This window comes from Chionomys nivalis, chromosome 6 (genome assembly GCF_950005125.1).
Source record: "Chionomys nivalis chromosome 6, mChiNiv1.1, whole genome shotgun sequence".
In the NCBI taxonomy this organism is placed as follows: domain Eukaryota; kingdom Metazoa; phylum Chordata; class Mammalia; order Rodentia; family Cricetidae; genus Chionomys; species Chionomys nivalis.
The window spans coordinates 10,820,942-10,848,806 of record NC_080091.1 but is presented as its reverse complement, the minus strand read 5'-3'; the positions used below and the strand labels follow the sequence as shown (position 1 = coordinate 10,848,806).

At 50.1% G+C, this 27,865-nt stretch overlaps 1 protein-coding gene across 1 annotated transcript; it reads right to left on the bottom strand.

Annotated features, from left to right (window-relative positions):
* Positions 1-31: 31 nt before the first annotated feature.
* On the bottom strand, positions 32-27,865 carry Chaf1a (chromatin assembly factor 1 subunit A). Its single transcript, XM_057772151.1, has 14 exons — positions 27,645-27,865; positions 24,616-24,666; positions 21,651-22,444; positions 12,294-12,350; positions 11,051-11,253; positions 9,606-9,666; positions 9,307-9,375; positions 5,798-6,024; positions 5,370-5,535; positions 5,186-5,266; positions 4,691-4,783; positions 3,826-4,081; positions 2,753-3,201; positions 32-569 (listed from the first exon to the last, which is right to left on the bottom strand). The coding sequence occupies exons 1-14, from the start codon at positions 27,682-27,684 to the stop codon at positions 426-428; spliced, it is 2,691 nt and encodes an 896-aa protein (XP_057628134.1). The 5' UTR covers positions 27,685-27,865; the 3' UTR covers positions 32-425.

The following is a 27,865-nucleotide window of genomic DNA, read 5'->3' as shown; positions in this document are numbered from 1 at the left end:
AGACAGACAGGCTCAGGTAGAGTACGTTTATACATGTCCACGTCTGCTCAGGGCCCGCAGAGCAGCTTCAGTGTCCCTGGCACAATTCATTAGCAAGTGTTTGACCACAGCAGGCACCTGTCAATCAGCTGTCAATAATGCTTAACTAAGAAGGGTATATCAGCTTTATAGTTTAGAATAACTGCTCTGGCCTCCTCCAGACTCCACACCCTGGGGTGTGGGACAAAGTGCTCTTTACATGGGAGTCGGCAGGAAGCTCAAGTCCGGTGGCAGCTGCTCAGGTGCTCATCCCCTCTCCCCTCAGCAGCTCTACAAGGCCGAGGGAAGGTGCGGCCACCACTGCCCAGGTCATGGCTTACACTCCACTCCCTGCAGCACAGGTTGCTTTTATCCAGGAGTCCCTGGGTCTTTGAACTTGACATCTATCATTTGCAAAGCGTGGGCGCAGGCACAGGAGCCTCTGACACGTCACCCGCAACACCTGGTACATCCACGATCATACAGTCTGTGTCGTCCTCCTCATCCTCTTCTGTGTCTGCCTGGAAGCCATCCATGTCCCCAGAGCCAACCTGCACAGAATACAGCCTGTCAGCGTCTTGACCCACGCACTCCCAACACACATAGTCCTGGACAATTCTCAGTGACAGTGTCCACACAGATCAATGGCTATAATCCCTGTGCTGAGCTACACGCCCATCTAAAAACTGCCAACAGCAGCACCCCACCACAACCTGAGTGGCTTCTTTTGCTTCTTTTCAAGACAGGGCTTTTCTGTGTATCTTTGGTTATCCTGGAACTCACTGTGTAGACCAAGTTTAGCCTGCTTCTGCCTCTGCTTCCCGAGTGCTGGAATTATAGGTGTGTGTGTGCCATCCACACCTGGACTGAGTGGCTTTTCAACTTGGTTTCAAAGAACCAACCGAGCACCCACTTTCTTGGCATTTCTTTTTATGGGTGTCTAGAGTTGGTGGCTCCTGAAGACGTGAGGATCCCAGATAGATGTAAGCCCACATGATGAGGAAATAGCTAACTGGCCTTTGACCCAGGGAAGGCAGCTGCTTCTCCACAAGTCTGAATGCCTCTTATGCAGATGTTTGCCTACATCCATGCATGGTGGCTTCAGAAGCTGAGGCAGGAGGATCAAGAGTTGAAGGCAGCCTGGGTTGTTTTATGGTTAAGAGCCCTGGCTGCTCCATCAAGAGACCAGAATTGGTTCCCAGCACCCATTATGGCTGCTCACACATGCTTTTTTATCCCCAGCTGCGGAGAGATTCCATGGGTACAATGCTTACATATGCACACACCCATAAAACATGAAAAACCCTTATAACAGGGAAAACCAAGTCTCAAGACTAGAGCATGCTGGGCTAGTGATGCAGTGTGATTTGGTGTGACCACAGCTCCAGCTCAAGTTTAAACTACGCTGCACTCTAGATGAATACAGAACATTCAAGAGCACAGCTAGCCCTCCCCAAGGGGGGTGGGGCACAGACACCTGGGAAGGCTAGACCTAGCCCCTGCTCCTCATAGCAGTTCTAGAAGAGTCTGATGGAACACTGGGCGGCAGGGCTGCTAAGGAACACACCCAGGCAGGCTAGGGCGCTGTGTGAGCACCACCTAGGCCTGTGTCTTCTGGAGGCAGCACCTCCAGCCATGAAATCCAAAAACCTACCGCTGTGGGCACATGGGGTTCCTCGGGGCTAAGGCTGACAGCAAAGTGTGCCTTTGAGGCTCACTCCCTGCTCATGTAAAGTAAGGCAAAGATCGTTAGGAGGGGGACAGGAAAAGCAGCAGAGTAGCTTGACTCGCTGGAGCACAATGCTCTAGGCACATCCCCATGACACTAAACCACATCCCAGGTTGAGGGGACCTGTGCCATCAATGATAGTGACATTAGGGGCCACAGGGGAATGATCCCATCAATGACTCCAGACGCAATGCTCTCAGGGCTCCCTGCTGTGGTCTGGGGCAGTGCCATGGATACCAAGCCCTGTGTCTATCCACAGTGGTGCCAGCGCCAGGAACACTTAGAGCCCTCTAAAGTTGCAGAAGAGAATCTGAAATGCCAACACGTGGTAAGCGAGCTGGACTTCCAGTGACAGAAAGGACATCTCAAAGAAAAAAAATGCTGTACTGCCTCAGGGGGCAGGGCTGCACGGGGCTCTGATGCTGCCACACACTTGTGCCCACGCAGCCCAGTAGACAGTGCTTTGGCTGTTCATGTGCACAAAGTACCGTTTGGCGTTAGAAGGGGCCATCAAGCAAGGATGAGCTAAGCAGTAGAAGGCTCAGAGATTGCTTGCTGTGTGACCCTGATTATGACATTCAGGGACATGAACAAACACATGGCTGCTAGTGTAGGAGGGGCAGGTGGGGCATAGGCTTTTGGGGAAGGAAGCAACTCCAGGTAACTGTGATGGCAGTCACAGATGCTGGGTCACTAAGAACCAGCTCCTCAGCCAACAGTGGCCTCTGGGTGACATCAGCATGAGGAGTTGAGATACAGCTGTGTGTACAGATGCACCCACTCACTGCTGCGACCGTAACTCTTGTAGCAGGGCAGTGAGATGGCCCAGTGGGTAAAGGCGATTGCTGCACAAACCTGGCAACTTGAGTTCCACCCCAAAATCCCACGTGATGGAGGGAGGGAACCAGTGTCACAAAGCTGTCCTCTAACCTGGCACAAGCTGTGTGCAGGTGCACAGTCTGCTATAGGCATAGGTGAGCAAGGCCCATACCCTCTGCAGCTCACCTGTCCATCATACCGCCTTTTCTTCATGAACTGCGTAATGCACATGGTGGCTGCTGGCTTCCGCTTGATTGACATGGGTGTGCCCTGGTCAGGCCCCTCGGAAGTGTTGCCAGTGTCTTCCCTAGGTGTTGAGGGCACGGCGGTGACGTAGGTCCACTGGCAGGGCACAGGCAGGCACTCCTGGCCGAAGCTCCTGAGCACCTGTGGGTGCACATACCAGCACATACGGAAGTCAGGCCGCTTCTCGTAGGCCGAGTTCTCAGAGATGAGGCGCTTCAGCCTGGCCTTGGATGGCACGACCACAGTATCCTTTGAGTTGGGTATATGGGGGTGTGGAGTGGGGGTTGGGGGGCTCAGCAGGCCGCGGCGGCATCGCTCTTGGAATTCGCGGATGATGACCTTGCTCCCATTCACATTGCCATGCAGCAGTGGAAGCAGCTGAGCCAGGACTGTGGGATGAGACAGGGGTTGGAGAATAAGCACCGAGAGAGACCCATCCAAGGCATGCTTCAAAGAAAGCCACGCCACACGCCTGCTCCCTAGAGGCACTGAGCAATGCCATGTGGTCAGCTTGTGTGCCCTCACATTCCTTCTGAGAATGGCTGCTCTCTGCGTCATCAGTATCCCGGGGTTTAGCATAGAGGGAGTGGCACAGCACTCTGGTCCAGGTCTCAATTCTGCTGTGAGCTCTACTTTTATAATCACCAAGGAGCTAGGCAGGCCTGGGCTGCAAATCCAAACTCTCAGGGGGCGGAAGCAAGAACACTGTAAGCCACTTGATAACTTCATAACCTGTCTGGGTTACAACTCAAGACACTGACACAAAACTTTTAAAAGTTAAAACAGTCATGGACAACAGGACTGGGGTGTGGCTCAGTGGTGAGCACTTGGGAGGCACATGCGAATCCTGGGTTTTGTACCCGGTAGCAAAACTTAACAAAAGGGCAACGAGCTGCTACATAGATGAGAAGGCCCTGCTGTACATGCAGACAACCTATCAGTCTGCTGACGTGTGACCTCCACAAGGACACTCTGACAAGCACCGTGGCCCAATGTACTGGCACCCCACTTACTATGCTGGTCCCTCTTCTCCCGCCTGGAGGCCTTTGGCTCTGGCTCTTCAGGGGGTGCTGCATCCAGCAGGCATGCGGTGAACTGCTGCAGCAGCTTCAAGTCAGAGCCTGCGCAGTTGGCTGCCTCAGCTGCCCACACGCATCCCACCTGTACAGGCTGCAGTACGCGGAAACGCTTGCCCTTGGCTAGGAGCTCATCCCACTCCTTGGCCTTCAGCTTCTGGCGCACTTTGTGGTTCTCGGGGTCTGCACACTCCTAGCAGGACAAGGAGCAGACCTCGTTTAATGTTCATGCTCTCTGGTGACCCAGCACTGGCACTGAGCTTTTGAGAGCAACACCAGAGGGGTCAGTTCACACCCTGAGCTGTATGATGAGTCAGGATATTTCAGTGGCTTTGCTTGTCTAGCCTCACGGCTTCTATGATGTGGTAAACAGGTGACCAAATCACCACGAGAAGGCACAGCCAGTCTGACCCCAGCCACCCTGTTCAGGCTTCCTAAAACTACAACCTGGAGTTCAGGGCCTAAGGACACCATTCAAACTCAACATGGCCTCTTATGGGAGAGCGTGCAGGGGCATGGGGACCTCCTGGAGCTGTGGGGCAATCTGTGCTTTCTTTGGGGAGTTTGTTAGAACTCTAGGTGAAGGTGGGAATTATAGGCTGGGCTGCATGTCAATCACTCTGCAGCAGAGAAAGTTCTATGCCTGCTCACTACAGCCCAAGCCATAGCAGCTGATCACCCCAATACCCCACAACCAGCCTGGGCAGGAGCCCTCACCTCCGTCACGCCTTCATCCTCAGACAGGTACCACAGCAGCTGATCACCCCAATACCCCACAACCAGCCTGGGCAGGAGCCCTCACCTCCGTCACGCCTTCATCCTCAGACAGGTACCCATGGGGCACAAAGAAGCCGTCGTCCTCGTCTTCATCTTCCCCCATGTCATCATCCTCGTCCTTGAAGAGAAAGAAGAGCTCACGCACACAAAACACAGCCTGGTCTCACATACATGTACCCATGCAGGAACTAAGGGGTTTACAGAGCCTGCCTAGGGGCCAGCACTGGCCTTTCACAGGCCCTAGCGTATCTCTGGCGCCACAATACATATGGGTAAAACTGTTGGTGTCAGAACCCCATTAAGTCACAGGAGGCTGGGCAGCTAGGAGGAAGGGATTGGTAGGGCCCAGTGTGGCTCCAATAGTTTGTCCGTGTGACTGGGGAAGCTAGGCGAACAAGCACTTACTAGTCTATGCAAAACCAAAACTTCAGATCCCCCAGTCTGTCATCATCAGCAGCCAACTGCACAGTGGCTCCCACAGTTGGTGCAGAGGCCGCACATCCCCACCGGGGTTACTCACCCCCTCGCTGTGGGACAAAGACTCCCCAGGTTCCTCCTCTTCCCATTCATCATCACTGTCCACCTCATAGTCAAGAAGGTTCTGGAAGGAGAATGCACATGAGCATCATGGCACAAAAGTAGCTAGCACAGAGCCATACCCCCACCCCAACTCCAGGGATGGGCACGACAACCCCAGGGCTCACCTTGTCCTGGGCCCAGGGGTCACGGGGGCGGATGACTGCCGTCTTCTTGTTCCACGTCCCCCAGTATGCTGGCCGGTGGTTCTCTGAGAACTGCAGGAGCTTCATGCGGCCAAACTTCCTCCTTTCAGGTACACCGTCCACCTTGTTCTCCACAATGACCACGTCCCTGGGTGGCGGTCAGACCATTCTTGGTACTGTGCTCATGGCTGGTCACCATGGGACCTGCCTGTCCAGGAACTGCTCAGGACTGACTGCCCTTCCTGTTGCACCCAGGGCATAGGAGGTGCCATGCTGTGCCCAAGAGGCCCCTTGTAACATACTCTAGCAACCAAGAAAGACACCCAGGGAGATGGTGACTCTAGGGGACAGCAGCATGGGCAGCATGGGACCACTTTCCAGGTCCTGGGACCTGGCATGCCAGGTCTCACCTGTTCATTATGTTGGTGTTGCGGCTGCAGACCTGGGTGGGTCCCGACTTCAGGGGCAACCGATCTTTCAGGTCGCTGAGGAAGGAGCTGTTCCCAGTCTGCTGCTGTAGGAGTTGGTCCAACCGATCGCACAGGTCCTGGTCCAAGGCAGCCCGGCACCGCGGAGCCAGCACCATGTGTTCTTTGATTTCAAAGGGTGCAAACTTACCACAGGAGCCGGCCAGGGTCTGCAACAGGAACAATCCAATGCTATGCTGGCAGGTGAGTGCACCATGGAAAGTCCAGGTGCTCAGGTACACGGCTGTGGGCACTGCTACTTGGTGGCCACAGGGCTAGAGTGGCCAAAGGGAGCTACTTGGGTGCTGGAAGACTCTGGGTCTTCAGGGATGGGGCTGGATCTCAGAAGCCCACTTGAGTTACCGCTACCCTGTGGGCACTTCAACCCCACCTGTGGAGACACAGCCTTGCTGGAACCTGGGCTAACAAACCTGGTTTCCATAGTCTCTTATTTATTTAGGGGCTAGAGAGATAGCTTAGCAGTTAAGACCACAGGCTGCTCTTTCAGAGGACTCAGGTTCAAATCTCAGTACCAACATGGTAGCTTACAACTGTCTGAAATCCCAGTTCCAGAGGATGCTGTCCTTGTGTTCTCTGTGGATACTGCATGCATGTGTTGCATAGGCATACATGCAGGCAAAACATCCACACAAAGTCTCCAGTCATTTTGTTATGTGAGTTTCTACATGTCATGCAAGCTGCCTCCCCTAATCCTAGCTTTCAGATCTAAATCATGGTGAGGGCCTTTTGGCCTCCAACTTCTGTCAAAAGTCACAGAGTTCTGAAAAACCAGTGTTTGCTTTATTTATTTATATTTTATTTATGAGTGCTCTGCATACCAGAAGAGGGCATCAGATCCTGTAATAGATGGTTGTGAACCAGGACCTCTGGAAGAGTAGCTAGTGCTCTTAACTTCTGAGCCTTCTCTCCAATCCCAAAAAACCACTTTAATGTGTGAACCTGGATGACCAGAACGAATGAATGTGACCATAGACAAGCAGTGGCTCAGGCTTGGGGGGAGGGGAGCACATGGCAGAGCTCAGAACCACCTCCTTCTGAAAACGCTGGGGATAGGGACAGTGGGCTGGTGGATGATGGACAGGTTCATCAAGAGTCTCACAACGGGCCGGGCAGTGGTGGCGCACGCCTTTAATCCCAGTACTCGGGAGGCAGAGGCAGGCGGATCTCTGGAAGTTCGAGGCCAGCCTGGTCTACGAGAGCTAGTTCCAGGACAGGAACCAAAAGCTACAGAGAAACCCTGTCTCGAAAAATCAAAAAAAAAAAAAAAAAGTCTCACAACGCCCCACAGTGGTGTGTAGGCCTTTAATCCCAGCACTCAGGAGGCAAAGGCAGGCAGATCTCTGTGAGTTTAAGGCCAGCCTTGTCTACAAAGTGAATTCCAAGACAGACAGGACTGTTACACAGGGAAGCCCTGACTCACCCTCTGCCCCCAGAAATACAAGAGTCTGACATTGAAAATACAAGAGTCAGCTGGGCAGTGGTGGTGCACGCCTTTCATCCCAGCACTGGGGAAGCAGACGCAGATGGATCTCTGTGAGTTCGAGGCCAGCCTGGTCTAGACTGAGTTCCAGGACAGCTAGGGCACTCACAGAGAAACCCTGTCTTGAAAACAAAACTAAAACACCAAAACAACAAACAAACAAAAATGAAAACACAAGAGTCCCCAACAGGGTCCACATCCAGCCATGTGACCTGATGGCTGGACTGGTCATCCTGCCATTGCTGTGAATTCAAGTTCTCTGAATGCCACTGTCAGCCCACACCAGGGCCAGTCTGCTTAGCTGGTGGAGAGCCCTAGAATCCCTAAAAAACATGCCACCCAAGCTCGGCCTTGGGACCTTAGAGGGCAGTCAGGCCCCAGCATGTTGTCCCAGTGGTCCCTGAGACTTCCCAAAGCCTTGGGGCAGAGAACCAACAGCTGTTCCTCTAGGGCCAGGAGCCTCATGCAGCAAGAGAAGACAGGAAACCAGTGATCCAAGTGCTCAACCAAGCTGAGAGCTGGGCCACTGGGTAGAATGCAGATCTAATATACTAAGAAGGGCTGGCAGGTTGGCTCAACAGGTTAACAGCTCATCACCCCTGCCTGGCGACCAGAGTTTGAGACTGAGAACCTCTCCATGATGGGAAGAGGAAAACTACAGACAATTGTCCTCTGACTTCTGTCCATGCACACACATATACAATAATAAAGAAATCCAAGTTTAATCCCAGGACACACAGTGGAGAACTGATCCCTTTAAATTGTGTTCTTAGCTCCACGTGTGTGATGTGTGCACACTCACATCCGCACCCAGTAATCATAAACCAAGGTCAGAGGAGATGGCTCATGGGTTAAGTGTGTATGTTTGCTTTACAGAGGACCTGAGTTTGGATGCCACAACACATAGCTCGAAACCACAGAACACAAGACTTTCCAAGCAAAAATCAAAACAACAGTCAGCAGAACAGGAAGGGACAAAGCATAGAGGAGATGGCAAGACACTAACACAGTGAGGGTCTTTCTATCATAAAGTGAGAGAGTTTTATCACTGGCTCTAGCCACAGGCCAACAAGCTGCAGCTGAGCCAAGCCTCCCGATTTACAGGTTAACTAGCTGTGGACTTGATGTAGAGACAAAAGCAGACTCACATCTGGACACAGGATGCTCCAATGAGCTGACAAGGTCATAACATGTCTGTTACTCACAGGCTAAGGTAACAGAGCAGCTGCCATACCTGGAAGGGTGGGAGGGGGCCGCCTTCAGCCTCAGTTCCCACATGTGCTGGTCAGGGTCACCACAGCTTTCCCAATAAGCAAGGCCATTTCCAAGTAGCCTTAGGGAATTGCCACGGAACCTGGTCTCATGCCGGCCAGATGACCAAGATGACACATTGCATGCAAATGTAAGACCACGCTCAGTCCCCTGGCGCATGCTCAGTCCTACGATCCCAGCAGCCAGAGGCTGAGGATGGTGAGCTCAAGCCTAACCTAGCCTACACAGCCAACTCTAGCATGGCCTGGGAAATGACACTCAACTAGATCTTAACATGCCAGGGCCAGGGCCTCAAACACCCAAGCCACCCAAGCCACTGTGAGACCAGTGCTTGAGCAGTAGATGCCACAGTGTGTCAGGAGAGGGGACATGAGAGTGGGCAGTGAGGGGAGCTGGCTAGGTGAAAGGTCGGCATCAGGCCACCCAATTCTCCAGCACCCCGATCCTCTCTGTACTTAGGGCCTTGATGCCAGCCACAGATTAGATCCAATCAATCTAGGTAATTAGGCGACAGGTTCCAAGAGATGGTCTCAAAATAGGCGAATGGTGACAAATTTACATAATTAGAAATAAAATAAATTTGAAAATAAAGTGGAGAACAACAGAAGAAACCAGCATCTGGCTCACACGCACGCACACACACACAGTCAGCTGTACTTAGAGCTGAGGTGGTGCTCACCTTGGGGGCCTGCGGGGTCTTTGGCTTCTGGAAGAACCTAGTGATCTCTGCCTTCTCTGCCTTGATGCGCTGTGGTATGGAGAGAACGCGACAGCAGTTACTCCAGGGCACTCTGGAAAGGGAGTACTATGCTTCAGGCTCTCCAAACCCCAAGCCATGAGACATCCGCCCAGTGAGGAACCGGTGCTGACAGCAGTCAAGGAAGCAAGTCCCCTTGGGGCCCGCTGCCCCAACACTGAGACACAGAAAGCACCCTGATGCCTCAGTGTCCAGAGGGGTAAGGGAGGCAGCCAGGCTACCTTCTCTTCTTCTCGTAACCTCTTCTCCTCCTCTTTCTTCCTCTTCTCCTCCAGTTTAGCCCTGGGAGACAGGACACACAAGCTGTGTAAGCCAGAAGTCAGCCGCCCACCGTCCTGTTGTGCTGTGACAAGGCTATGGCCCTGGTACCAACAAAGCAAAATGCACAGCATCACAAAATTCTTCCCTTTGCTTCTGAGACGGTCTTCCTAGGCAACCCTAGTTTGGCAACTGCAATCCCCCTGCCTCAGACTAGGTGCTAACATTACAGGTATCCCAAATCTCCATATAAAATTATTATTTTGAGGGGCTGATCAGATGGTTAAGAGCATTGCTTGCTCTTCCAGAGGTCCTGAGTTCAATTCCCAGCAATCACATGGTGGCTCACAACCACCTATGAGCTCTGCTGTCCTCTTTGGCATGCAGGTGTACATACAGGAAGAACACTGTGTACATAAATCTTTTTAAGAAATTATTATTTTGAGATAGGGTCTCACTATACATTCAAAACTGATCTGCTGCCGGGCGATGGTGGTGCACGCCTTTAATCCCAGCACTCGGGAGGCAGAGGCAGGCAGATCTCTGTGAGTTCGAGACCAGCCTGGTATACAGAGCTAGTTCCAGGACAGGCTCCAAAGCCACAGAGAAACCCTGTCTCGAAAAACCAAAAAAAAAAAAAAAAAAAAAAAAAAAAAAAAAAAAAAAAAATAAAACAAAACTGATCTGCTGATCCCCCGGTGTGAGTACAGATTAAAGGCTGCACTGCATCCGCCCAACAATATAAAATTCTTGACGGTTTGGGGGCTCAGGAGGTAGAGTGAAAGCTTGCTACACATGAGGCCCTGGGTTCCAGCCTCAACAAGTCAAAAGCCAGATGTGGTGGTGCCTGCTGACCATTCCAGCACTAGGTGGAGGCAGGAGAATCAAAACCCCAAGGTCATCCTCAGCAACATGACTCACTTGCCATTTATTAGTCTCAACCACCTACATGCATGGCACAAAGAATGATTTCTAGTGGGCAGGCATGGAGGCGCTCATCTTTTAACCCCAGCACTCAGGAGGCAGAGGCAGACCTGGTCTACAGAGTGAGCTCCAAGACAGCCAGGGCTACACAGAGAAACCCTGTCTCAAAAACACAGAACAAACGGTGCTACCACAAAAAAAATGTCTCACAGCACAAGAGTGGCTGTGAGCTTTCCATGTCAAACCCTCACAGGATGCAGTAGTCATTAACTGAAGCAACAGCCCAGCTAGGAAACTGAGTAAGAAATCCTGATGGGACCAGAGCATCTAAAACCAAAACCCCCAGAAATCTGGGAACCATTGCCAGACAAAGCCTGCAGCCACACAGAAAGAACACAGGTCAACTGCACCCTCTCCAGTCAGACAGAAAGGATTTGGCACAGAATACTGCTGGGGAGAGCCTCTGGGGGCCCCCACCACTCACTCCAGAGCCTCCTGCCGCTCCTTGCGTCGTTCCTCCTTGAGCCGCTGCTTCTCTGCCTTCTCCTTCTCATCCTTCTCCCGCTTCTCCCTCCGCTCCTTCTCCTTCAGCTCCTTCTCCTCCTCCTTCCTCCTCCGAGCCTCTTCCTTGGCTCGTCGTGTTTCTTCTCTTAGCTTCTCCTTCTCCTCCCTCTGCTGTTCTCTGTCCTGTGAAGATAGTGGCAAAGGTGTCCCACTTAAGTGCTCCACATAGCCCAAGTTGACTCAGATCCCCTACATACACTCAAGCACGGCTTGATTTCAACAGGAGCCTGGTGGATGAGTATTAAACAGAGTCCTGGGTTGGACCCTAATGTCCAGCAGAGATCCTTCCGGAATTAAGCTCTAGTCCAGCAGGTCTCTCCACACTGGAGCCTGTGGATGGGGGCACTGCTGCAGCAGGTCTATATTATATGGGTTCTTGATACCAGGGACTCCAGCATGTTTTGCAATTGTGTGCTGAGCCATAGCCCTCAAGTTCTACTTTGTGGCCAAAAGAGGCAGTCTGGACTAGGCAGGAGTACAGGCCTGGCCGCACTGTGGGAACTGGCCTGTTCCTGGCCATTACTAAGGAGACAGAGCCCTGAGACTTAGTCTGGCTGTTGCACCTTCACGTGTGCTGTCACAAAGGCTGAATTTTACCTAGCGCTGCAGGCATGTTATCTGTCACTGGGAGACCGGGGCTAGCCTGGGTTACACAGCGAGCCTCTGAGAGATACGACAGATGGGACTGGGGTGTACCTCAGAGGCCCAGCACATTCAGCATGCAAACAGCCTGCCTTTCCCATACTAACCCTCCAATACCAAATGCCTACGGAGTACTAGCTGGCATAGCAGGGCCTAAACTTTTCCATATTAGTGTCCCCTTCCCCCATGGGCCACATGATGACCCAGAGATCGAAAAGCCATAAGCAGCTGTCACCTCTGCACTGTCTGGGGCCACTTCCATGTGAACCTAACTCACACCCTTCTAAGGAGAATGAGACTATGACAAAGGCATTTTGCTTGATTCTGTTTCTTTTTTTTTTTGACTCAGTATATAGCCCCGGCAGCACTTGAACTCAATACCCACTACCCACATTGCGCTAGCAGAGGCCCAAGCAAGGCCTGCATACTCAGGACACCCAGACCATCACCACTGTCGTGCAGTGGTAGCACAAGCAGCAGAGCGCAGAAGTGCAAAGCTCGGAGAGCCAGGAGGGCCTTACTCTGTGCAGTTTGCTCCTGCCCTTCTCCATGGAGCCTCTGACGAGTTTCTTGTCATCCTGAAAAGAAAGACAGAAGAACTTAGATCATATTCCGGAGGGACTCCATCCCACCCCATGGGAAGGGCAGCAGGACTTGGAGCCTGCAGGGAACATCGTGGGTGTCGTATATAAGCCCCAGGAGAGCCAAGTGATTAGCAGTTGATTTTTGGAGCACAAGGACCTGATTAAGCACAAACACAGAAAGAGCCAGGTGCAATGACAGACACTTTTAACCCTTGCACCAGGGACCAAAAGACAGGAGGATCCCTACCTCAATTAACTGGCCCAGGCCCAAGTGGTGGACACAGACTAAAAAGGGGACAAGATATTCAGTGTGGTGGCCATGCCTTTAGTTTCAGCACTGGAGAGGCAGAAGCAGCCAGCCAGCGTGGTGTATATGGCAAGACCTAGGCCAGCCAGGGAGACAAAGTAAGACCCCGTGCCCTGCTCCCTACAAAGGATGAATAGTGCCTGATGATCAATGATGAAGGTTGTCTTCTGGCCTCCACTCTCACACAGGAACCAACCCACAAAGGCTGTTTGTCAAGGATGATATAGTTCATAGGTACAATCACCCAGAAGAGCTGAGAGTGTGCTCAGAGGTGGAGCGCCCCCCTTCTGTATTATTGAGACACAGCAGAAACAAAAATACTGTGGAAGCCAGGGCAGTGGTGGTACATGCCTTTAATCACAGCACTCAGGAGGCGGAGGCAGGAAGATCTCTGTGAGTTCAAGTCCAGTCTGGTCCACAGAGCTAGTTCCAGGACAGGCTCCAAAGCTAAAGAAACCCTGTTTCGAAAAACCAAACCAAACCAAAAAACCAAAAATCAACCCCCCCGCCCCGCACCAAAAAAACCTTGTTGCAAAAGTCTTTTCCAGCAACAGTAGTAAAGGTTACAACAGGACCAGCACACAAAGGCCTTATTCAGATAAGTTGAACACAGGTAAGATGTCAGTGAACAGAGAGAAGCCAGCAGTGGGCAGCACTAAGCAGGAAGCCAACTCCTCCAATCCCACCCCACTGTGTTCACAGGAGCTGGCCTGCAATCCTGTCTTTCCTACAAGGTCAGGCTCATTGGGACCTTGTAGCTACAGGGAAACATTACCAGTAAGGGGCCTGGTTTCTGTGGTGCTGGGGATGGAACCCACCAGGGCTTTCTGCTCTGGGTGAGCTTTGAAGCACTTGTGTGAGGTAAAATCACCTGTGCTTCCATATTGGGCTCGAGTCCTGGATTCAAAAGATCCTCCTGCCACAGTACCTCAGCACCAGTGCAAGCGGAGCAGAGTAACCCTGCTTCCCTGTCCACACAGCTCAACAGCTCTACACAGCACCTGGCGTGCCCTCCTGCAGACACATACCATGATGGGCACCACTTCCTGCTCTGGGCAGAATGACAAGGGAAGCTGCTTGGACATGTTCACAGCCAATATGTGATGTTTCCAGATCCAAGTTTTCTTCTGGAATTTTTCCTGCCCAGACCTTGGTCTCACAGCATAGAAACCTGATCTCTGCCAGTGGAGAAACTATGCTAAGAACCTTCCCTGATGTAGAAGATACCAGATGGTCTAATCGTGCCTTGTCAGGATGAGTAGAAATCCCAGCATCTGCGCCACAGAAGCAGGAGGATCTCTGTGAGTTCAAGGAAGGCTGGGGTTATACAGTGATAGCCTGATGTGGGGAGTGATTTCTTTTTAATCTGTTGCTTTCATTGGTTAATTAATAAAGAAACTGCCTAGGCCCATTTGATAGGCCAACCCTTAGGTGGGTGGAGTAGACAGAACAGAATGCTGGGAGAAAGAAGCTGAGTCAGGCAGTCGCCATGATTCTCCCACTCCAGACAGACGCAGGTTAAGATCTTTCCTAGTAAGCCAGCTCGTGGTGCTACACAGAATATTAGAAATGGGTTAGATGAATATTTAAGAGCTAGCCAATAAGAGGCTGGAACTAATGGGCCAGGCAGTGTTTAAAAGAATACAGTTTCCGTGTAATTATTTCGGGGCATAAGATAGCCATGCGGGCGCCAGGGCGCCAGGAATGCAGCCCCGCTGCTCATATTACTACAGAGTGGCACCCAACGTGCTAATGAACTCCACGTAAAACCTGGGAGGGCTTAAAAAGGACAGAGAGAATTTAAGACAGCTTTTTTCTGTTTGTGGGTTGCATGCCGCAAAGAAATTGTCCTGACTCAGCAGCAGGAAAAAACTGGCTGTTTTAAAATGCCGGCCTTCTGGGCTGTGCTGCCATTGCAATCTCTGTCTGGCTCCTGCAGTAGACAGAGTCTTTGAATGGAGTATTTGGAGTAAAGTGCTACGATTTGTTTGATGTCAACTAGACTCGCTGTGTGCCTAAAAGGAAGTCACTGCGTGCTGCGGCTCAGAGGCACGAGCGGCTCCACCATGTTGGACTGGGCGGGGCAAGCTGGCAGTACCTGTTTTTGACATAGGAATGTCACAGCTTAGATTCTTAAGCACTTAAGGATTTAAAAGCGCAAAACAAAGAGCTCCTGGATAGTAAAGAATTACAGATCCACAATAGGACAGATTCAGACCTGTAAAGGGATCACAAAGTTGGATGAGTGTACGTAGGCTTGAGAGAGAGAAGAAAAAGAATATAAATAATAAAGTTAATGCCTTTAAAAAAAAAGGGTAAAGTCTTTAAAGAGACAAAATAAAGTGATAGAGTAAAAATAAGCCATGTAAAAATAAAAATTCTCAGAAAAATCTGGATTTTTTGTATTATTGTGTTTTCTTTAAAGTTTTTGACTGTAAAGGAGCTAAGTACAGAGAGACATTTCATTATATGGGCTGCCAAGAATGGATATCATAAGGGTATTATGATTTCACAATTTGGGTCTAAGGATATAATGCTTTGGAGAGGGTCTTCTTTTGTTTTCACAGAGGATGAGACCCTGTGGATTACTTCTATCCCAATATGGTATGATAGACCACGCCCTCCTGAAAGGTTGCTGTTAACACCCTCAAAAAATTACTTTGCTCAACTGCCGACTGAGATAAACCTAACAGCCAAGTTGTACCATAAAAGACCTAAATAACAGCGCACCCAATCAACAGGAAGCAGTTTGGAGAGAAAAATCTGAGCCCATGTTCCCAAATATTGTTTCGATCTACTTCAAGAGGAAGATGGGCATTGAAGAGGCTCCTTATGGAGTTGGTTAGCCATTTGGGTAAAAAACTGCACTTGCCTGGTGTGTTGCATAAACTGGACACAAAGAACCCGCAAAAAGAGGACTGCTAAACTTGCCTAAAGGTGAGATGGTCTTTCAGGGTTCCTGATTCATAAAAGAGTCTGCGAGACATTCTACAGGACACAGCAGATAGTGACTGACTGTCTTTGAAATTTCCTGCTTCATGGAAATGTCTTCTGAACACTATGGGCCTGAAGGCCAAATATGGATGCCCCAATGGTACAGAGGAACTTTGGGTGACTATCCAGGCAGCGAGATGTCTGTCATTTCTAGAATTTTGGATTTCTTGTTTGCTTAGGTAATATTATATACTTCTGGAGTCTTTGATGGAGTTGAAAAATGGATACATAGTTGTAGTTTTTCTTAGTTATGATAAAAGATAAAATAGGCCGGGCGGTGGTGGCGCACGCCTTTAATCCCAGCACTTGGGAGGCAGAGGCAGGCGGATCTCTGTGAGTTCGAGACCAGCCTGGTCTACAAGAGCTAGTTCCAGGACAGGCTCCAAAACCACAGAGAAACCCTGTCTCGAAAAACCAAAAACCAAACCAAAACAAAACATAAAATAGATATAAATATTGTAACTGTAATTCTTGCTTGATAGCTGTTTTGCTATATGTAATCTTACTATGCTAAAATGAAAGCCTTTTTTTGTTTAAACAGAAAAAGGGGAAATGATGTGGGGGTGATTTCTTTCTAATCTGTTGCTTTCATTGGTTAATTAATAAAGAAACTGCCTAGGCCCATTTGATAGGCCAACCCTTAGGTGGGTGGAGTAGACAGAACAGAATGCTGGGAGAAAGAAGCCGAGTCAGGCAGTCGCCATGATTCTCCCACTCCAGACAGACGCAGGTTAAGATCTTTCCTGGTAAGCCAGCTCGTGGTGCTACACAGAATATTAGAAATGGGTTAGATCAATATTTAAGAGCTAGCCAATAAGAGGCTGGAACTAGTGGGCCAGGCAGTGTTTAAAAGAATACAGTTTCGGGCCGGGCGGTAGTGGCGCACGCCTTTAATCCCAGCACTTGGGAGGCAGAGGCAGGCGGATCTCTGTGAGTTCGAGACCAGCCTGGTCTACAAGAGCTAGTTCCAGGACAGGCTCCAAAACCACAGAGAAACCCTGTCTCAAAAAACCCAAAAAAAAAAAAAAAAAACCAAAAAAAAAAAAAAAAAAGAATACAGTTTCCGTGTAATTATTTCGGGGCATAAGATAGCCATGCGGGCGGCAGGGCGCCGGGAATGCAATGCAGCCCCGCCGCTCATATTACTACAATAGCCAGTCTTAAAACAAAATAAATTAAGGCCAAGGAGTCAGTTCAGCATGTCAAAGTGCTTGTGAGCAAGCCTAACATCAGAGTTCGTTCAAGCTAACTCCCTGATGCTACCCTGATGTGTGTGTGTGCGCATACACACACACACAAAATTAAAAGGTGTTACATAGGAAATGGTGAGCAGGCCTCTTGAGAAGGAGGGTAAAAGACGCAGCACGTGGCTGAGGTGTTCTCACCCACCTGGGGCCTCTTAACATTGGTTATTCTGCCTTGCTGTGATCCAGCTGCACCCTGGGTTAGGATACCAGAAGGAAATGGAATCAGCTTAGCTCTTCATTAACTGCTGAATGGATCATGAAAATGCAATTCATTGACACAATGGAATATTATTCAGCTGCTAAGAAAAATGAAACTATGATGTTGGGCACTGGTAGCATCATAATTTCCCAGCACTCAGAGACAGGTAGATCTCTGTGAGTTCCAGGCCAGCCTGGGAAAACTGAAAAAGAAAAAAAAAAAAAAAAAAGAAATTATGCAATTTGCAGGAAATTCATCCTGGGTGAGAAACCAGACCCAGAAAGACAAATGCCACCAGTCTCCCATCTGTGGATGCCATTCCTGAATCCTCAGTCTGGTAGGCCCACACTGGAACACTCACAGAAGGCAGAAAAGCAGCAGAGCAATTGAAGGGATATGGAGCAAGAGGAGGCTTAAATGGGGTGTGGTAAATAACACTCAAGGCCTTTGACTACGTGATACAGAAGCATCCTAGCTCATGCACGCACGGGATTTAAACGGAGCTGCCCTAATTGGCTGTGGTAATTAATTCCCCTCAGGTTCTTCTTTTAAAGACACGTTTATACTTGAAAGTTTTGTCTTCACGTGTCTGTCACCATGTATGTGCCTTGTGTCCTCTTAAGGAGCAAGTAGTCTCCAGGCCTGAGCCTTCAGTATGCTGTGTCCTTATCTTTACACCCACAGACAAGTCAGCTCTCACCCCAGAGGCTTCTTTTTTGAGATGCCGCCAGATAGCCTCACAACCTCTACATGCAAGACAGACAGAGGCACTCTGCTCTGCGTGGGATGGTTATATCACCTCCTGCCATCAAGGCGCAGGGATCTTAGGGAAGACACCTGCAGTGAAACACTGTTGTGCACGTGAACGCACAGCAGCTGTGACTGCAAGCACAAGACCCACACAGATCTAGCCACACAAAATTCCAGCACAGATGGGGAACAGTCATGAATCTCCACCTGTAGTTTAGGGAAGGGGAGGATAAGCCTTCTAAGGGATGTGGTCTGAGAGGTCACTTCAGGCCAGTAGATGGTCCCTGTGATGCATGCACGGGAGCACTAACTGAACTCAGTAGGTTTAAAAAACAAGAGCAGGCAACTGTTTGCCACCTGAAACCCCACAGACCTAGTTCCAAACCCCTAGATGCCAAGTCTTTCTGTGTACAAGCCTTCTTTCCTGGGTAAGCATAGCCACCTCTCCTCAAAGATGCCGATTCTCACAGCAACCACAACTGGGCACAACACAGACATCAGATCATGGGGATCCCAGCCTGGGATAATCTACAACGCAGCCCCTGCATCTGTGGCTCAGGGAACACAGTAGGAGAGTGGGCGGAAAGATGGTAAGAGCCAGAGGATCAGAGAGTCGCTGTGACGGAGTCTCCTAGAAAAAGCTGCATAGACAAGACCTGAACAACAGCAGCACCAATGGACAGGCTAACACAGAACGTGGAAAATCTCAAGGGGCCCTACCTCTAGACAAACAGCTCCAGGCAAATAGTGACAGCTGAGAGAAAGAGAATTAGCCTCTCCCAGAAATGAGCCCTCTTATCGTTCAGTGCAGAGTGGTCAGACCTGAGATCGTCCACACAAACAACAAAAACTCCATAGGATGTATTCATACATATCTTTGTGCATATGCGCACCTCTCTCTCTCTCTCTCTCTCTCTCTCTCTCTCTCAAATAAAGAGGGTACCAATTTGAGTATGTAAGACATGGCAAGGATTAGAGGAAGAAGTGATATAATCCCATTTTAATTAAAAATATATTTTAAAAATAAGAGCTCATAAGGCTGGGAATGGTGGTGCACGCCTTTAATCCCAGCACTTGGGAGGCAAAGGCAGGTGGATTTCTGTGAGTTTGAGGCCAGCCTGGTCTACAGAGTAAGTTCCAAGATAGCCAGGACTACACAGAGAAACCCCGTCTCAACCCCCCCCTCCAAAAACACAAAACAAACCCCCCCCCTCCAAAACAAAACACAAAAACCAACTCATGAATTTGAGGGGGAGAGAAGAATTTGTTTGGAGGGAAATGGAAAGAAATGTATTTGATCTAAACACATCCTAAGTATGTATAGAATTCTCAAACACAAAATAGACAAGATACCAGCACTTGGGAAGCACAGGCAGGTGGATCCTTGTGAGTTTGAGGTCAGCCTGATTTACACAGCAAGTTCTAGGACAGCCAGGGTTACATGGAGACCCTCAAAAACCAAAATGAACGAAGACAAGAACTGTCTAAAAAGCTGAGAAAATGGCTGTCCCTGATCAGGAGAGGGCAGGCTGGCTGTGAAAATAGAGGATCCTACAGTGACTTCCAAAGCAGTGAGACATGCAGGCATTAGGGACCAAGTAGGGATTAAGAAGTTACAGGGGCAGGAGCCACACCTAGCTGTATCAGCTGTATTGACCATCACCTGGCTTCCAGTCAGCCTGGTCTACACAGCAAGACCCCATGTCAAAACCAGCCTTGAGTTCTAGATTTACTGGGGTCAGGAATCAAGTCAAACTTCACAAGGTAGATCTATGATTTAGCTAGGGGCAGAAAAAAACAAGATTAATGGACACAGCAAACACCTCGATGCATCACGGGATAAGGAGATCCTACAAGCTGAAGATGAAGCTGGACTCAGGAGGTGCGATGCACAGACAGGATGGCCAATGAGGCTGGAGGAGCAGGCAGCAGCTCCAAGTTGTTTGTCAAGCCAGCAGGTCACCACATCTCTTAGGATGACTGTTGCTCTCAGTAAATGAAGTAATTCCACACATCAAAAGTCACAAAGGCAGCAGGCCACCCAGACTGGTGATAGAGCAGACCTTACAGAAGGGATGAACAAATCACCCACGCCAAGCGTCCACACCAAACCAAGATCTAATGGGAACAAACGGAAAGTGCCACACGACCACAGTATCTCGGGATTCTGACTGTTTAAGGCTTCTTGTCCAACCATACACTCCAGATGGCCTCACTCATGACAATCCTCTTGCCTTACCCCAAATGCTGGGATTATAGGCATGTGCTATCATGTCTGGTTTGGATGAATTTTTATACAGTTTTATCTGAGATCTTAAGGACAGCCGAGAATTGATACATCTGTCACTGTGCAGATTTAAAGCCAACAAAGTGAGACACCCACGACATTTGAAATGCCAAGTCCTCCCAAACACAAGACTCCCTGAACACCAAGACACGATCACCAGTACAAAATCCCATACCCGACCTCACTCTCCTGACAGCTGCCACCAACACCCCAAGAGAGGGTTGACTTCAGCTCTGTCTGAGGGAACACAAACAGCTGAATGAAGGAGGCTTATCAGGTTTAAAAGGAGGCTCATAGCCGGGTGTGGTGGCACATGCCTTTAAACCCAGCACTAGGGAGGTAGAGGTAGGTGGATCTCTGTGTTTGTGGCCAGCCTGGTCTACAGAGCAAGTTCCAGGCCAGCCAAGGATACATAGAGAAACCGTCTTGAAAACAAAACAAAAAACCCTGACACACAAGCACACAACAACCAAAACCCATTATATATAATCACAATGTCTGGGAGGCTGAGGCAAGACGATTTTGCATTCAGGGCCAGCCAGGACCAGATATGAAGACAGCTTGGGATGTAGCTCAGCGGTAAAGTGCTTGCCTAGCATGTGCGAGGGTCCCAGGTTTCTTTTCTTTTTTTTTGGTTTTTCGAGACAGGGTTTCTCTGTAGCTTTGGAGCCTGTCCTGGAACTCCCTTTGTAGACCAGGCTGGCCTCGAACTCACAGAGATCCGCCTGCCTCTGCCTCCCTAGTGCTGGGATTAAAGGCGTGCGCCACCACCGCCCGGCTTGGGTCCCAGGTTTCTATGTGTAAGGCAGGTAGCCCAGCTCTGAGTTACTCTTCCAGGCCTTGTTGACACCTGGCTAGTGGTGACCTCACTGCCAGGTTCTGGTGGTCCATCTGGGCTGCATCAGGGAAGGCACCCCTGGACAGACGACTACTCTTTAATAATGAACAAAGCAGGAAGGTGGCAGGCGTGGGAAGGCTCAGCTTCAAAGACAAGGGCAACGGTGAGCCTGGTCACAACATGCTTCGGCACTCCTTGTCCCAAATGCTCAGGAGCATCTGTTGCAAATGTTTGTCATCTGAGATGCAGAGGGGCCCCAAAACCAAATAATCAATTTCCACTCTGTGAACCATTTTTTTTTTTTCTAGACAGGTTCTCACTATGCAGCCCTGGCTGTCCTAGAACTCACTATGCGGACTTCAACTGAGAAGGTCCACCTGCCTCTGCCTCCCGAGTTGCTGGGATTAAAGGTGTGCATGTCACCAGTCAGCCAAATAACGGTTTTATGACTAGCTTGAGAGACTCTCATGTACTCATGTAGCCTAGGTTGGCCTCAAATTCACTATTTAGCTGAGGCTGACCCTGACCTCCTCTCTCTACCTCCCCAGTGCTGAGATAATAAGTTTCTGAGGTGCCTAGAATAGAGCCAAGTGCTCCAAGCATGCAGGACCAGTGCTCTATCCACTGCAAGGCCCTGTCAATACCCTGAGATTATGTGAGGTGGGTACTCACTCTGCAGATGGGTGTGGAGGGGGGGCTGGTCCTACTGAGCTGTGCTGGGGGTTCAGATGGTCCCTCAGGAGAGCTGGTTGGAGAAGAAGAGCTGGTGGGGGAGTGGCTCAGTGTGGAGTCATCCTCAGGGCAGGACTCCAGCACCTCACTCTCTGAAGTGACACTCCTGTCCAGGGACATCGTGGGAAGAGAGGTGTGGAGAGGCTTAGTGGCCAGAATGTCCTCAAGCACCACCATGGGCACCTTTTCTATAAAAAGGAGACCCCCTGCCTTGCTCCAGCCTGATGGCTCCTTTATGGGGGATGTCCTGGAACCCGTGGTCAGCTCAGGACAGCTCTGTAATAAGCCAGCCTGACAGTCACCCGTCCTCTCTGGGCCTCCTGGGCTCCCAGGCTCCTCCTCCACAAGGCAAGGAATGTCTGCAGGGGTCTCTGGGAGACACTGCTCCACTGTGGAGGGTCCCTGCTGCTTGTCGGCTCCTTCTGCTGGGGCATCAGGACTTGGTTCACTGGGGCCCTCAGGGTTGTCTGGAATGTCACTGGAGTTCTCAGTCAGGTCGATGATGACCATACTCGGCCCTGGTTTTATTGTGGCCCTCAAGAAGCTATCAATGGGGCCTCGGCCACTGATCAGCTTCGGACTCAAGCCTACATGAGAACCTGTGTGACAGCGGTTTTCCAAAGTGTCCAAGGACAATTGTAGATCCGGAACTTTATCTTCCACAGACACTTTCGGTGATGTGTCCTCGGCTTTCTCCTTGGGAACAAGGTTCAGAGGTTTGAAGGGCAGGCGGGCTGAAATGAAGAAAAACAACATCTTCAGTGACAGCAGAGGGAGACCATAAACCTGTGTTCAAAATCTGAGTGCCTGGGCATTAATGGCCAGGACGTCTGTGGTGAAAATTTCAAGCCTAAACATGGAGCTGTTGTGGGCTGGAGAGACGGCTTCAGCTATAAAGAACAATGACTGCTCTTACAGAGGACCTGAGATCAATTCCCGACACCCGCGTGGTGGCTCACAACAACCTGTTCCAGGGATGTGACACCTCCTTCTGATCTCGAGGGCCAAACATGCACATGATGCACCAATATACATGCAGGCAAAACACCCATACCCAGAAAATTTTAAAAGGGGTAGGCACAGCTGGAGGCTAGAGATCAAACTCAAGCAGGGAGGCTTGGCAGCCATCACTTTTACCTGAGCTCCAGGGCTCACTGCCCACTCTATACATTTAAATGCCAAGTATCACTGGTTAATTCTACATAAGTAAAAACCCAAACCAACCTTTTCCCTACGTTTGGTCGGCTCATGAAACACAGCTGCCCTGAGGTTTCAGGCTCTGCTGATTCCTCCCACCTGGGACACATCTCGCCAAAGCTAGTCTGGTAGGGAGTCTTAAGGGAAGAGGGAGATGCTAGGGGCCAACCAGGTGGACAGTTGGGCTCTTCAACGGGAGCCTTGATCCTTGACACAATCCCACTCCACTGGGGCCAAGGGCAAGGGCATGGCTTGTGAACGTAGGGAATAAGAGACACTCAAGCTGCCCAGCAGCACTCTGCACACAGGTAGTCAGGCAGTGCCTGGCTGCTTGTTTGGGGGCAGCTGTTGGCACTTACTGGGAAGGGGCCAGGGCGTCAGAGACAGCAAGCAGAGCACGTCTCCCTAGTACAGAGACCACCAAAGCATCGGAAAGATGCTTCAGTGAATAAAGAAGGCATTTGCTGCCAAGCCTGATGCAAAGACCCACATGAGGAGGAGGAGGAAAGACTTGCACAAGCAGTCTTCTGGTTGCCACATGCACACCTCAGAACACACACATCCAACATGTGTACACACGCACACAAATCAAATGGTAACTCTGCCCCGGGGTGCAGCTCTGCCTCCCGGTCCAGTCTGGACTTTGTAGCTGTAGGTAAGCTGGGCTAAAGAGTAGGACCCCATCTCAAAAACCAAAGCCCAGCAGCTTGAGAAGTGGCTCAAGGCTTGAGAGCACTTCCTACTCTTGTAAAGCTGGGTCCCCCCAGCACACGAGGTGGCTCACAGTTGCCCATAAATCCTGTTCCCGGGAATCTGACTACCCATGGCCTCTGCAAGCAAGTGGTGCACACATCACCCACAGATATACACCTAATTAAAGAAAATTTGATGGATCTTGTACCCATTTGGTGGCTCACAAACATCTGTAGCAAGGACCTTCCACCTGCAGTGGGCACTGCATACAGACGGCACATTAAAATACAGGGCCAAGCCGGGCGGTGGTGGCGCACGCCTTTAATCCCAGCACTCGGGAGGCAGAGGCAGGCGGATCTCTGGGAGTTCGAGACCAGCCTGGTCTACAAGAGCTAGTTCCAGGACAGGTTCCAAAACCACAGAGAAACCCTGTCTCGAAAAACCAAAAAAAAAAAAAAATAATAAAATAAAATAAAATAAAATACAGGGCCAAACATTCAGAGAGACAGATAAAAATAAATCAATAAAAAAATTAAAACTGGAAGATGGGCATGGTGGCATATACCTTTAGTTCCAGCATACAGAGACAGATGGCTCTCTTGGAGTTCTAGTGTCCAGCCTGGGCTACATAGTGAGATCTTGTCTCATAATAAATAAACAAGCAACAAATTTTTCTCTTAAATGAACACACAATTGCCTTCAGCTCATGTACATACAGCATCCATGGAACTAATTCAATTCTAAACTCACAGTGAGCCCCATGCACACCTAGGCTCACCATATATACACATATCCCAAAGACAAGTCTGGGGTGGGTGTAGCTCAGTGGTGCAGGGTTTGGCTGTCATATGAGGCCCTGGGCTGGGTTCCAGCATCAAAACTGAAGAGGTAAGATGTAAGAAACCCCTGAGACCTCCAAAGGTTAGTGAGCACCTGCTGCCCTCCCCTCAGCTCCTTAACAGGCTACTGAGGACCCCACAGCAGCTAATGGAGAAAAGTCAGGAATCAGATTTACCTTGTATCAACCTCTTCAATGGGAACCCCGGTCTGTCTTTGCAGTCCATAGCTGTGGGTAAAAGAAGAGCAGCAGTTACTAAAGGTGAGGGTCACTGGCCAGCGAATGACCACAGCAGTCACACACAAGCAGCCCCCATTGAGGTTCCCATGCCCCTGCCTGTTTCATTTGACCTGTCTCTTCTTGAGACAGGATCTCACAGCAAGCCTCCCAAGTGCTGGAATCCCAGGCACAAAGTACCACAGCCTACTTTTACAGACTAAAAAAAATTCTTAGTTTGCTTTCCATCTAGGGTCTCAGTCTGTAGTCATGGATGGCCAGCCCCTGCCTCTCAAATGCTGGTAATGAAGGCTACTCCACACTCAGCTGTCATTTACCTTTCTTATTTACGTATGCACGTGTATCTGTGTGCATGGGTGTCTGAGCTCAGAGGCGATACAGGCATCTGTGAGGTGCTGGATGTAAGTGCTGGGACTTGACCTGAACTCTGGTCCCCTGTAACTGCTGAGCATCTCTCCTCCCTCGCAGTCTACGTGTGGGTAGTCGTGACAGCACCCAACGGTCGAGTTTGTCAGCAGGTACTCTGACCCTTGAGCACTAGTATTAGCCCATGGAGACAGTTTTTATGGTTGGGGTAAGATTTTGGGGATGTTGCTCACTTCTAGCTGAGCACTCCCCTTAAACAGCCTGCAATGAATAGGCCAGCCCCACAACAAAGACTTACTAGGTTCAAAATGTTAACACTGAACAATTCTACCCTAGACTCGGTCCCCTGCTTTTGAGTTTCTCTGTGGGCCTCGCTCAGAAACTGTTGTATTATACCCCCTACTGGATGTCAGACCTGATCGACGCTGTACCCAGAATGCCTTCCTCAACACTTGAATATACTGGGAACTGATGAACAGTGAGCAAAAAGCAAGGGCATGAGAGAACAGACAAGGGGAGAGCCAGTCACGGAGTGATGCCTGCCACCCCAGGACTAATGAGGTAGAGGTAGGAAGATTGCCTCAACTTCAAAGCCACCCTGGGCTACACAGAATTCTAAGTCAGTTATGGCTAAACTGCCCAAGGCTATCTCAAAAAACTAGTGAGAGCTGGTGAGGTGGTTCAGTGGGTTAGGGCGCTTTCCAAGTCTGGGTAGCGGTTAAGAGCACCAACTGCTCTTCTAGAGGACCCAGATTCAAGTGTCAGCACCCACATGGCAGCTCACAACTCTAAGTCCAAGATCTGACCCCCTCACACAGACATACATGCAGGCAAAGCACCAATACACATAAAATTAAAAGTAAATAAAATTATTAAAAAAAAACCCTCAGGAACTATCTAAACACATCAAAATATATGCATGTTGGACAATAAATAGAACCTGTTTTTTGTTTGTTATGCCCTGGCTGTCCTGGAACTCGATATGTAGACGAGGCTGGCCTAGAGCTCACAGAGATCCACCTGCCTCTGCTTCCCAAGGGCTGGGAATAAAGGCGTGCACCACCACGCCTAGCTTAGAACTTGTCCTTGGGTAAATGCCTTTAAACAGAAAGTTCTGGCGTAGAAACTCACACCTGCTAGGCAGTATGTTTTAATTGGCCAAAAAAACAAACAAAACAAAACAAAACAAAAAAACCCTCCTTCAGTAATTTGGGGAGCATTTTTATACATTTTACTAATGCTACATGGAATTCAGACTCCACTCGGGACAGCCTGTTCATTCCAGCTTAGAGACTTGGACCCTACCCAGAACATCCATGTTTCTTTTTTTCTATTTGAACGGAAGAAAAGCAACATTGCTCTGTTTTCTATTAGCAAAAAATATAGATTTTCCCCCCTGAAAGATATCCTTCCCTTAAAAACTTTTATTATTATTTTGATTAGTTTGTTGCGAGGGAGGCCTGTGGAATTGATTCTCTCCTACCTACAATACAATTCAGTTGGTGAGAAACCAGGTCAATCTGGAACTCATCATCTCCTGCCTCAGCTTCTAGGATGCTGGAACTGCAGATATAAACTACCATACCCAAATTGTCTTTATTACTAACAACGCTGGTTTTAAACGTTCTGCCTTGGTTAAATAAAAGCAATGCTCTATGATAGTCCAGGTAGTTTTATGAATATTAATTATGTTTTCATAAAATTCCAAGCCAGTCTGAGCAACAGTTCTAGTCCTCCTGGGATACCCGGCTGGGGAGAGGGGACGGTGCACATCTTTGGTGGTCAGAACCGTAGAGGGGGGCCAGCATTATCCCAGAAGAGGATAGAGATCGAGGACACTGCTCTCCATCGCTCAAACTGCCCACCCACCCCCACACACATCCAAACTGGCAGACTGGTCCCTTCTGGTACCGTCCTAAAATGTCCAAGTGGTGCTCAGTTGGTGAAATCTTCATCAGGACGGCCCCCATCCCTTCCAGTCCCCGAGTCCTTCAACCCACACAGGGTGGGATTCAGTGCCAACCGCTGGGAGTACAATTCAGAGTCAAGCAGCGAGACTGGACACCCCACATTTAGTGAAGCCTGCCGCATGCTACAAAGACTCCTAACACGTACCCGGTAGGGCCAAACCACACTCACAAAAGAGAGCTTCCTGGTCACGCTTGCCACCCAAAGCCTCCACCATCCTGGGCTTGCGCTGCCCCGCACAGCTGCGGGATTCTCTGGTGTCCAGAGCTCAAGGGACCACAGGCCCTTTTCCCCATCCACTGCAAAGGTCCGACTCACTCGAGAATTCACAAATGCATTTAATAACTTGCTCAACTGACTCAACTCCGTCCTCGGCCTCAATTTCCCCACCCTCTACTAGAGGACACAGATGCATTCAGGACTCATCAAAGACGACCAGAGCCTGTTTCCTCGTCTGCTACTAGGACCTAGATGTTTGGGCGACACAGAGCCTTCGGGAACTTGCAAAGATGACTCTTCCCCCCCCCCCGCCCGGGGGTCCTCAGTTTCCCCTTTGGGAGCCCTCCCGTCTCCGCCTCTCGGCCCCCCAGGCCACCAGGGAGCGGACCCGGTCCTTCTGGCCCAGCTTCACTCACCAGTGGCTCGCGGCGTCGCGACGTCCGGCTCCTCCAGCATCGCGGCGGCGGCGGCTCAGGCTTCACTTAGGCGGCCCCGCTGTGCTCTCCGCCTCCCGCCGATGCCGCCACTGCTGCCGCCGGTGCCGCCGCGCTCGTATTTGGCGGGAACCGCGGCAACCTCCGCGGCCCGCGCGCCGATTGGACAAGAACACGTCACGTGACAGCCCTGCCTCAGGAAA